This window comes from Struthio camelus, chromosome W (assembly GCF_040807025.1).
Source record: "Struthio camelus isolate bStrCam1 chromosome W, bStrCam1.hap1, whole genome shotgun sequence".
Lineage (NCBI taxonomy): Eukaryota > Metazoa > Chordata > Aves > Struthioniformes > Struthionidae > Struthio > Struthio camelus.
In genome coordinates, this window is record NC_090981.1 from 54,313,918 (window position 1) to 54,326,819 (window position 12,902).

Sequence of the window (12,902 nt, forward strand, 5' to 3'; positions counted from 1 at the left end):
TATTTGCTTTTTCAATTCAGGCAAAGATTAGTGAAAACATAACTATATAATTTTCTCATCAGCATAGACCTGTTTTTCATTATCATCTTAGAGGTCATAAAATGAATGAATGCTCATTCACTGCCATTTGTCCTTCACAGTACAGCAGCGTATCCCAAACAAATGCTGTTAAAATTCTGTTAGGCCTCTGATAATATGCAAAACAAGGATTTTGCTGATATCTTTTCCTGTGAAGGCTGGATAGACCACATACACTTTCAAAAAAGGAAGTCACAGTGAAGGACAAAGAACATTTTTGACTCTCTCGAGTACAGTACATACTCTTTAGCAGACTTGTAGACACAGAGCGGATGAAACTATGGTAAGTACAGAGCTCTATTCATTTACTTTGTGGCTGCATAAGATTTAGTACTAAAACTGCAGTGGATGTGACTGTGAAACTTTAAATGTATTTCTAATAATACATAACTTAGTTCCTTGCAACTGACTTCCTGCTTTTGAGAGTATGAAGAAACTTTTCAATTTGTTCACCATGTCAGCCCAACCGGTTTATGTGTGCCTTACTGATTCTATCATTCAAAATTAAGGAAGATACAACGGCTTCTTTTAAGGCTAAGCAGAAAAATTAGTTTTTGTATCTTCAGGAATTCTGTAGTCAGGTGTCAATGTGACAGGAAGTAAGAAACGGGAATGAGACAAGACCTTTAATTAGATTTCCAGGAAGCTGTTGCACTATCCTATTTTGATAGACAGACTTTGTAACTAAAAAGAAACAATCAAGATTTATGCTTTTTATGTGCAAATTTTCAGTATAAATGTATTTTTACTAATCTTTAGAATTTCTTTCCTTAAAGAGATAGTTCTTTAAATTCCAAACTTTTATATATGCAGGTGTTTTAATCAGCATTTTACTAATACCAAATCAATAATTTCAAAGCAAGTGATTTTACAGGTGAAAAGTGTGAACTCTGAATAGCTTTGTAGGCAATCTTTATCCTGAGAAATATTTCAGAACTCCCAGAGCAGCTTGTATGCTTTTATCATGGTACATGTTCCCAAAAGAAGCAATCTTTTCCTGCAGGTAATATTACAAAAGATGTATTCTTTCTTTGAACCTACCAGTTTTGTTTCAACAGAAGAAAAGTATTTCATGAAACTTAGAGAGGAACCTAAGCTATAGAATACACAGTTCTCATGGGGAGAGAGATTTAACTTTATCCATCATAAACAGCACAGGAAAAATGACAATGTGAAAATGTACTGAATGCAGAATACAGTTTACATTTAACAGTACATCAGAAAGTTTGGAGGGTTTGGCTAAATTTGTCTCCATTTTACCTAATGATCAAATTCTCCCTGAATCTGAAAAATGACCTCTCCAAAATGTTTAAATAAATAACACTTGGGGTATTTAAAATATAAACCAGATATTTCTTATTCAACTTTTATTTACTTCCGTTGTAATGAAGAACACTCCCACTGTGCAGTGGCAAGTACTCAAAAGCAAAATACTACACTTGGTCACACTAATAATTCAGTTCAAGTTACTTGAGTTATACATGCATAACTGAGACCTGAATGTGGTACAACATCTCTACCAAATTAGCATTTCATTGTGCTGTTGCCTGCTGATTTCCTGTTGTTGCAGAAATTCTTTATTTTAACTAGAGTCGGTCATTCAGGAGCCCAGATATACATGGAGCCTTTGTATTTGCAAAACCTTCCATTAAAATTAGCAAGGCAAACACACAGTTACTCTACTGCCATGATTCAAATATCTAGCTGCTTTCACAAAAGGGTTTGTTTGGAAGAAGTATGTAAATATGCAAATAGGTGGAACACAGTATTTGTGCTGTTGCCAAATGCAGTTTGAAAATAAGCAACAACTAACAGTGCCACTTTTTTCTTCAAATCTTTTTAAACCTCCAGGCTGTTTTCTCTGAATCCAAATATGGCTGACAATTCAAAGTAATGTAAACTATGAATTCATACTCATATATTTTCCTGACAATGTTACAGCGTTGTGTGGGAAAGAGTGCTTTCATCTCTGCATCACAAGCAACCTAGAAGCCTGACCAAGGAAGCAAAACATATTCTTTGATGCTGCAGGAGTGGAAATGAATATTATAGCAGTATGAGAAGTCAGGGAGAAAATATAACAGCAAAACAAAAGAACTGAAGAAGGTGGCATGAGGAGTAATGTAGGAAAGTGTGTTTTCAGGCAGTTTTACAGAAGGCAGAGGTCAGAGCGGGTGAGAAGATAATTTTGAGCATGAAACTGGGCATAATCCAGTTAAAGATGACTCTGCTTTTACTGCATACAGCAAGAGACGGAAGGAGCAGAGCTAGTTCTTGCAGAATCCCAAGAGCCAAAGGCGTACCAAAACAAGGAGCTCAATATTTCATTTCCAACAATCATAAGGTAGCCAAGTTAAAACCAAAAAAGTAAGAGATAATACTAGATTAAAAAATATTGGAACTACACTAACAGCTGGTGGTAGAGGCAGCTTCCTATGAGACTGAAGTTGATCAATGCAGAAGAAAAAGCTTGCACTTTCTTTTGACCTCAAGCCAAGATAGGCTGTATTGATTTCTGATCTAGAGAGATAGTATTTTATAACCTTGCATTCTTGCAATGAAAGTGATAATTCTTAGATTTACTGTAAGAAGCAAAAGAATTCCTGAGACATGAGAATACAGATAAATCTTCTGATGTAGATCTGGCCAGCTGGTTAATTTATTTGGATCTACTGTTTGCTAAAAAAAATTCTTGTTAAAGATAATCCAGAAAACCAGAGAGGACTGCTGGGACCCATCTATTCATAACATACAGAGCGAGCTAGAACAGCAAAAAAATGAGATGTGGGGCAGCAGGGAAGGTCATTTTAAAAGTTCATTCTAGTTCGCTCACTTATCTCCAGTACAGGAACCCCCGATTCTTTTCAGGAACTCAGAACAAGATCCAAAGTACAAATAAATGTACTAATAATTGTAATAAATGTAAAATGTAATAAATCCACATTTTCCATGTACCTCAATGTGGAATACATTCATACTGCCTCATCAATACTATTAATTTAGCATTTAAATTGTGTCAGACTCTGTCAGTCACCTTACATGACCAGAGACAAAAAGTCTTCTTGCAGGCAATTCCAGGAGAACACCTATTGCAGTATAACTTGGTACTGTGAAATAACTCATTCATGGGTCAGTGCTGTAGTTCTATAGTTCCATATTCATCTTGGGAAAGCTTTTGTCTGCTCCCAGGATGGCCAAAATATATTACCCCTGTGGGGCGGAATATTTGTCACACAAAAAATACAGCCATTTACAGAAGCGGTCTGTTTTAATGGATGGCCTATTCATGAAAAGTGGTAACACCGTACATTGTACAGCAATTCTGGGAGTTGGGACTGAAATCCAGCACTTCCAGGTATGCATTCCGAACCACTAGGAAGGGAGTCATGCCCCTCTCCATCTGTTCTTTAATGAAGGAAATGCCCCTTTGGCTTATTTTTTGAAAGAGAGGGCCTAAATATGTACCGTCAAAAGTGGAATGAGGCTCTTATCCTTAGACAGGAGTTAGACACATAAGATGACATAGATGAGGAAGAAATATATTAGGTCAGAGACAGGGATGTTTGTTTTTTGAGATGCTTTTTAAGATTGTCTATTATGATATTTCTGCGTACCGTTTAACTCTGGGCATTTTGAAAGTTTCCCTTGTCAACTGAGAATGAATCAGATGATTGTGAAAGGTGCCTCTTTCAGCACAGATCTCCATCATTGAAGCAGAATCTTCAAAGCTGTTATTTAGCTACTGCCTAACCCTTTGTGCCTTAAGGGAACGTCCACACAGCACAATGCAATGCTATTCAGAAGTCCCGGATGAGTTATATCAGACCAGTATCTCCATAAAATGGAAATATAACCTTTGCAAGGACTTGGGCCAGCATCCCCATGAACCATGAGGAATGGAGACATTCCTCTACAGGCAGAGAGGTTTCTATATCCAGCTCAGTGTGGAGGAGCCCTACATCCACATTCAGCTAACTGAGCCTCCCTGTTCTTATAATCTTTCTCATTCGTGTCTTACTTGCAAAGGTTAGGTAACCCAGTTCCTAAGATTTTGCCTGGCTTCTAAGATATCCTTTCTATCTTTCCCTCTGAATTGCAGGGAAGGCTGGCACTGGAAAAATTCCATTAAATGGAACCTCTCAATATGGAGCAGTATAAAGTTTGTGTGTTTAAGGATGCAATGTCTAGGGCAGCCTATGCTCTGGAACAATCTTAATTAGATTTTTAAATTGTAGCAATCCATTCATTATGAAGGGGATTAGATTTATTATGGATTATGGATCATTATTATCCGATTCCATTCACTATGTCATTCATTTGTACAGTTATTTGGGGGGGAAAAAAAAACTTCTGAAAAATGAATTACTGCCCCCGATACACATACAAAGTAAGATAGATCTCAACAATACATCATGTACTGAAAAAACACAGTTCTGAGAATGTTAATTATTGTTATGCATATAATTGACCCAGGGAACTACAAGTCAGTCAGCCTCACCTCCATCCCTGGGAAGGTGATGGAAGAGCTCATCCTGGAGGTCGTCACTAAGCATGTGGAAGACAAGAAGGTGATCAGGAGTAGTCAGCATGGATTCACCAAAGGGAAATCACGCTTGACCAATCTGATAGCCTTCTCTGATGGAATGACTGCCTGGGTAGATGAGGGCAGAGCAGTGGAGGTTGTCTCCCTGGCCTGCAGCAAAGCTTTTGACGCTGTCTCCCATCACATCCTCATAGGCAAGCTCAGGAAGTGTGGGCTAGACGAATGGACAGTGAGGTGGATTGAGAACTGGCTGGATGGCAGAGCTCAGAGGGTTATGATTAGTGGCACAGAGTCCACTGTATCTAGCAGCATCCCCCAGGGGTCAGTCCTGGGTCCAGTCTTGTTTAACTTATTCATCGATGACCTGGATGAAGGGATAGAGTGCACCCTCAGCAAGTTTGCTGATGATACTAAACTGGGAGGAGTGGCTGACACACCAGAAGGCTGTGCTGCCCTTCAGAGGGACTTCTGCAGACTGCAGAGACAGGCAGAGAGGAACCTCCTGAAGTTCAACAAAGGCAAGTGCAGGGTCCTGCACCTAGGGAGAAATAACCCCATGCACCAGTACAGGCTGGGGGTTTGACCTGCTGCAAAGCAGCTCTGCAGAGAAGGACCTGGGAGTGCTGGTGGACAACAAGGTGACCATGAGCCAGCAATATGCCCCTGTGGCCAAGAAGGCCAATGGCATCCTGGGATGCATTAGGCAGAGTGCTGCCAGCAGGTCGAGGGAGGTGATCCTCCCCTTCTACTCAGCCCTTTTGGGAGGCCACACCTGGAGTACTGTGTCCAATTCTGGGCTCCCCAGGACAAGAGAGACATGGCGCTACTGGAAAGAGTCCAGCAGAGGGCTGCAAAGATGATGAGGGGACTGGAGCATCTCTCATATGAGAGAGAAGGCTGAGAGAGCTGGGCCTGCTCAGCCTGGAGAAGAGAAGACTGAGGGGGGATCTTATCAATGTGTACAAGTATCTGAAGGGAGGGAGTCAAGAGAATGGGGCCAGTCTCTTCTCCATGGTGCCCAGCAACAGGACAAGAGGCAACGGGCAGAAACTGAAACACAGGCAGTTCCATCTGAACATAAGGGAAAACTTCTTTCCTGTGAGGGTGACTGAGCACTGGAAGAGGTTGCCCAAAGAGGCTGTGGATTAGCCTTCCCTGGAGATATTCAAAAGCCATCTGGAAACAATCCTCAGCAACATGCTCTAGGTGACTCTACTTGAGCAGTGGGGTTGGACTGGATGATCTCCAGAGGTCCCTTCCAAACTCAACCATTCTGTGGTTCTGTAATTACTGAGAGGCAAAATTGAACGAACTACACAGGCCAGCTATCCAGTCAAGAATCTACAACATGCAATATCCTGACGTGTTTTAAACATAATTGTCCTACAAAATCGCTCTTTATTCATTGCCTCATTGATGCACAAGATAAAAGATGCTCTTTTTCAGAGGTTTTGAACAGGAGTTTGATATAATAATGATTTTTTTTCCTTTTCCTGATCATCATGCTGCTTAAAAGGAAAACACTAAAGGATTTTCGTGCAGTACTCTATCAACAGATCCTCTTTAACTGTACCTTCAAATAAAAGAAGAGTACTGCTCCATGGCCTGACTTTATTTCTTGGTATGCTTTTGAATTTAATGATTAAGAACCTAAAGAGCTGAGAACCCTTGGCTTAATTATGGAAAGAATATAAGTGCACGGTGCTTTCAATGATAAGTGCATCACTGAGAGGTTCGCTTCGGTCTTTGTTTTAGCAAAGCCCGAGTTTGCTCATATTCAGGTATATTCAATATTCCCTCTATTTCTTCATGTTCCTCTTTCAAAGTAGGGGAAGAAAGGAGAGGTGATGGGAAAGCTTCAGTGCTAAGGAAATCTGCTTAGATTGTCATGCTAATTGCACAGCTTAAATATTAGAAAAAAATCTGAAGTTTAAAGATAATGAAGAATAAGAACAGATTGCTTGGTCAGATTGTAACACCTTTGTCATTGGAAGCTTTTAAGAAAAGGTTAGGCAGACCTAACCTTTTGGTTAACCATTTTGGGAATGAGGCAGAGGTTGTGAACCTCTTGACTTTCACTCCTTCACTGAGAAGGTGTTTACAGTTCTGCAGAGGGTGTAAACACCTCACAAGCATTGTCTAGGCTCTCCAGAGAAGAAATAAAGGCAAGGAGAGGGAAAAGTAAATAAAAGATACATCACATGAAAATTCATGGTTTCAGATTTTGTGATCTGGTTTAGAAAGGCTACGAAAGACTGAGGTTAGAGACAGATAAGGAGTTGTGTGTCTACATCCACACTTGATATTAGGATGTAGATCCCTAACCCATGCCTATCTAACTTTGAACATACCTCCGATTTTGCCATGATAGTTCTTGTCTTTGTTTAAGGAGTCCCTAATCCTCATTGGTTTCAAAAAATAGGTATATTTCTCTATCTCATCAGATTTAGCCGGCTCATTTGGAATGGACTGCTGCATCACATTATGCAGTAGTTCAATGACCAAAGCAGATGTGAGAAACAGATACCTTTGGGTGGTGCCATAAAATACCTAAGCAGTGTTTAAAGCAGTGTATGGAAACTATAGTCTTCCCCACTTTTGAGTGTCCGCATCGCTAGGCTACAGAGACACTTTCCCTTTCTCTGAAATGAAGAATCCCAACTTCTTTCATGCTAAGTGAATCACTGTCAACAAAAGAGACTGAAAGTTCCGCTACCAACCATTATTTACCTTTCGCTTGGTGGTTAGGGTACTCTCACGGTAACTGTGGTTTTCCCACTTTGGGGTGTGTATTCTGACCATTGTCTACAGCTAAATGGAAGAAAAGAGTTGTCCTTTCTTTGAAAAGAAAGTACTGTTTTTCAAAGTGCAGGAATGCCTCTGATTCATCACTGGCATGGGGAAAAACAGCTGGTATATATGAGGGATATAAGGCCATCCCAGTACATTTTAATATCATTGGTTCCACCAGAAACAAAACCACAAAGTTCCTTTATGTCTTTCAGTGCAAAATGTGACAGCCAACTTTTGTGCCTCAATAGAGTCCTACTAATTCTGAACAAGAACACAAGTCCATGACAGCCACTTATATGACAGGCTGAAGGTCTAACCACACTTACAAGGACCAATCTTGCAAGGTACCCTGTATCAAGTCACCTCTACCTTCCTGCAGAGACCACTGAGGTCACTGGACTTCAGAAAGCCACAGAAATCAAACAGGTCCAGGTGTCTAACGAAACAGGGAACACAGCAGATTTTGAAACTGGGTAATGCAAAACACAACTTGTAATAACAAAAAGTTCAGGATGCTTCTGGTCTTTGTGAGCCAACATCAATTTTCTGTGCATTAAGCCAAAGCAAAGCATAAGAAGTAAAAGAATAATGAGAGAGAGAAAATATTTTTTCTCTAGTCTTTAGGCTACTTTCAAAAATATTATAAATATAAATGAATATCTGTCTCAAAGCAATCAAAAAATTCTTTTCTGCTCACTGTATACACATCAGGGAAAACATTCTAATGGTAAAGCTTGTCCAACAGCAGAATAACAGTGGATTGTCCAGAGTACATTCCATGACCTACTTTCTGTGCGTACATAATGGCCAGTGATGCCTCTGGCTTGGCAAAGTGGCCTCACACTGTGCTCAAAACATCCCAAGCTCTGGCATCCCAGGTATCCTACAAAGCCTTACTGCACTTACTGGCTCCCACAGCCAACTTGAGAGCCCCATGACATTACCCCAGGAAACTACTGACAAGTCAGAACTAGGTATATCCAGCCACGGCTGTGCTCAGCCCATCCTCATTGAAAAGAGGCAACAGTTTGGCCTGTTTAAGGTAAAGGAGGTAAAATGGACTCTGACCTTCTTCACCACGGCACTCTGCAACTCAGACAAAACACAGACTTGATACAGGTTCAGACCCTTAACTTTCAGCACAATACCTTTGCTGAACTGGGATCTTCACTCTTTATGGACTTTCCTCTTCCTGAAAAAAAATAATTGAATAAAATAATTCAGATGGACTCTAACAGCGCAAATCTGAAATGAACAAAAATAGCAGCTGCCTCTAGCAGGATGTTATTGATCTCTTCAAATATCTAAAGTTGGAGTACATAAATAGAAAATTAAGAGTAGAAAAATTACACAGAAGAGTACAAAACAAAACCTTACCACGTTCTTGTACTGAAGCTGTAAACAATGGCTAACTTGCAATATATTCACTGAAAGGTCTGAAAAATTCTTGAGAACAATTGATTGCACGTGCTTAAAAATGGGACAACTAAGCAATCTACCAAATTCAACCCATAAAATTTGACAAGATATGTTTTTAACAATTATTTACTGAACCCCTGGATCTTTCCTCTGGGCATATATCTTCACAGAATGAAGTGAGGATCAGAGGATCTTGTGCAAGTCAGATTCGTAGCGATGGCTGGATTCCATTTAATTTCTGCTGACATACCTCAAACAGCTCTTCTTCTCAATAGATACTCGTGTAACAACGTTCTGGAGAAGTGTCATGACCTCTGCCATATTGTGGCCCCTCTGTAAAACTCTGAGGGCTACAGCATTTTGATTCTATGGGAAAGTCATAGGAAGAGTGACCTTCTCCTTGGAGGAAGCAGAAGAAAAATATTTGGAAATCATGTCTCCTGGCTCTCATGTACCTCTCTTGTACAAAGCCTCTCAAATACTAATTTAGCCACAACCTGTTCCGTCTTTTAGTAATTTCTTCAGCATTTTCCAAATCCTTTTGACAATGCTTTTTATCTCTTTGGCGTCTACAGGCCCAGCAGTCTATCGCCCAGTGCTCCTGTGTCTACCACTTCTCCCACCCTATCCTTTTTTTGGCCTCAGTCTCCAATTCATTTGTTACTCCACCACTAGGCTTCGATTGATCTGAGTGTTTTCCTTACATAATATATGTTTTCAAAGAAATCTCTTTTCCTCAACTTCCATGAGCAGTTGCCAAGGCAAGAATCCACTTGCCCTCAAGAACAAACAGTCAATATATGGACCACCTTAGTCCACCACTGGTGCTTTTCTCCTTCCTTCTTCTCCCCACCACTATTAGCAGCTGCCCTATTCTCCACACTAAATGTATCCTTTGCAACTAATGATCTACACAATAGTTCATCCTTTAATGAATGCCAGACTGACTGGTCATCCCTTTCAATTTAGCTACTGCTCTGTGACAAACCTTGCCTGTGAGATCCTCCACCAACAGCAAAATGGAAAATACGATTTTCCTTGTACACTTTAGCCCATGGATCAGAAAGGCTAATATGTGGAGGTTTCTTATCTGTCATGGCCTGCTGCCACCTTGAGGAGACAGTAAAACTAAAAGGGACCCTGCTGCACTAGGTTACACCTTCTCATTCCCACATATCCTGTACAAGTGCAGATTCAGGTGCCAGCAATCGGAAGACTTGAAAAGCTACTGAATTTGCATGATCACATTTAAGAAAGCAGCCATAACCTCTCTGTCTTTGAGGCAAGACAGCAGGCAGACAGTGAGCAGATATAACAGCGATAACATAGAGCACTGTGCTCACAGTGAGTGTTTGGGGCTAGGACATGACATACAAGGAGAGACAGAGAAGTGGGCCTGTTCAGCCTGGAAAAGAGAAGGCAAAGGACATTATTGATCTCTTCAAATATTTAGCAGGAAGGTGTAGAGAAGATGGAGCCAGACTCTTCTCAGAGACACACATGGATAGGATGACAGGCAACGGAAACAAGTTGCAAAAAGGGAAATTCCAATTAAATACATATAAAAAAAATACAGTGAGTGGACTCAAATACTGCGACAGATTGCCTGGAGAGGCTGCAGCATCTCCATCCTTGCAGACAGTCAAAACCCAACTGGAGAAGGCCCCGAGCAACCTGATGGAAGTTAGCCCTGCTCTAAGCAGTGTTGGACAAGATTACTTCCAGAGCTCCCTTCCCACCTAAATTATTCTGTGAGGCTATGATATTTAAAACGAGTAGTTTGCCCACTAGAGGCCAGTATTGTGCAAGCACCTAGGAATGACTGCAAAGAAAAACCACGCACACAATCACACAGAGTTGTGTGAATTACTGTTGCCTGTTTTCTGGTAGCTGAAAGTTGAGATCCATCCTTCTGCAAAGCAGGTTCACAATGGGAGAGGGCACACATGGCCAGTTAATGCACACTCATCTCTCAGGTTTCCTAGATAGCAGGTGCTGAGCATAGGATAAAAACGGACAGACCGAGGTAAGCAGAGTGGGAAGTCTTGGAAAAAGACAGAAGGCAACTGCTTCTGGGAGAAAGGAAGATGTATTCTTTTGCAAGGAATTGTGGGTGTAGCACCTGGCTTCAGAATATGAGGTTTATGCGCACCCTCTAAATAAATTGATTAAGCCAAATAGTCTTTTTTAACAGATGGAGAACTGACCCAACAGAGCCTGCTTTTCTGCTGTGTTTGGTAGAGACACAGATTAAGAGGTTCTTATTTAACTTAACTATAAATTTCTTGTGTTTTGTGGGTTTAAATCACAGGTTGACCAGTCACTTTAAAGCCAGTAGGCTTTGTGACCAATCTGCTATCACTCATCTAAGGTTTAGGAGTCAGAATCCATGGGTAGTCAAAATAAATTTTTTTTAAAGCCTAAGGGATTGGATCATAGAAAGGAAGTAAAGTATTAGGTAAATTCTATGCGGAAGTCCTTAGGAAAAATTTTCCTAAAGTATTCTTTTTAAAGCCATTTGGATTAAAATTAATTTTCATTTTTAAACCTTATTGTCTTTGATTAGAACTCCATGAGGATATTTTTGAAGTTATTTTGTGTTTTGAACTGTAGGAGCACGCTCTTTTTTGTTGTCATTTAGGCCACATCATTATCACTGTTACTTACGTCAAGAGTTTTACTAAACTAAGAAATCATATGAATTTTTTAAACTAAACTTTAACATTCCAGATTAAACATTTTTCCAGATGACTGATTTAATGTTCGTCAATCCTCAGAAGTGTGTCGGTCATACTAGAAATTTCAATAAATGTGAGATTATTTACATGCAAGCAATCCTGAGGTTTGACCAGTTCTGTGCCTGGCAGATGGTCCAGGCAGAGAAGTGACAGAAAGTACAAAAGGATCATATGGGAGACTTTGAGTCAGGGTACTGGCTAGGAGGTGAGAAAGGAACAAGAAGGTTCTACACGTGTGGCACAGAAATTACTCTCTTATTTTATTTTGCTAGTTCTTCTTTAACCAATTAAGCTAACGAGCCTGAGGCAATATTCAACGAGTGTGTTCCTACCTTCCGTCTCCTCTGCTGCAACACTGGTTTAAGGACTGTACACCCAACAATTCATCTCATGAAGTTATTGTCACCCAGTGTCTTTTTGTATTTTTGACAATTGGTCTATCCTGTAATTTCAACCATTAAAATGATCTAGATTGAAAAGTACCTCTCCTCCAAAACCACAGTCCTTTTTTCTTTTCTTTTCCCTCTCCTCTGCTCTCCCCTCCTCTGGAATGTTTTCAATCTGTGTCTTTTCAGTGACATGATTTATACAACAGACTTCAACTTTTACAACAGCAGAACTGGGTGAGGAAAGGAACTTCTTACTCCATCTTTGCCACGAAAACCAGGTTCTGAAAATGCAGCCTTTCAAACTACAGTGAAAAATAGCGGAGGCCATTACACAGGATTCTAGCCTTTTGGGGAAACAGTTTAAGAGTGTAATTGTGTGGTGTCCTATGCACCACATTAACACTGAGAAAGTGATACTTTCTCAGAAAGCACAACTAGTCAAGATAACTGAACACCATAGACAGCATAGGCTTATTTTTTTCTACTGTGAATTTTCCATTGGTGTGGTTAAACTGTAAACTGTAGACTTACAGCAGGAGCTGCAGAACTTGTACATAGGATGAGTAACAAACAGAAGAACGATGATTTGTAAGTAAGTAGAAAGGGTCCGTAGCAGGAAAGACAATATGCAAGGCCTACCTGGAGGATTCCTAAACTCCATTTGCACAGTGGCAGGGCATGAAGCATTGCTGTCCTCTTTTATTCACTCTCGTGTCATATGCTCTCCCTTCCACAACCCAGACTCTGATCCTATGTCCTCATCCTCCTACTGCAAACCTTACAGGAGCAAGCTAGGATACCAGATACACCAGCTGGGATACCAGTCTGTTCCCTACCTCCTTACGACATACCTTTATCCCTACAAACAAGAATCCTAACTGCATCCTGTCATAACATCCCATTTCACTCTACTTTGGCCTTGATCCTGCATTCCCAGCCAAA

General features: G+C 40.4%; 1 protein-coding gene across 2 annotated transcripts in view; it reads left to right on the forward strand.

Annotated features, from left to right (window-relative positions):
* The first annotated feature begins 253 nt into the window (after positions 1-253).
* LOC138060852 (FYN-binding protein 1-like) overlaps positions 254-12,902 on the forward strand; it is a 74,329-nt gene continuing 61,680 nt past the window's right edge. Inside the window, exon 1 of one of the 2 annotated variants that reach the window (XM_068926136.1) lies at positions 254-361. In XM_068926136.1, the coding sequence (XP_068782237.1) occupies positions 359-361 (3 nt within the window). In that variant the 5' untranslated portion in view covers positions 254-358. The remainder of the gene's footprint in view (positions 362-12,902) is intronic. The other variant, XM_068926139.1, reaches the window with a different exon arrangement.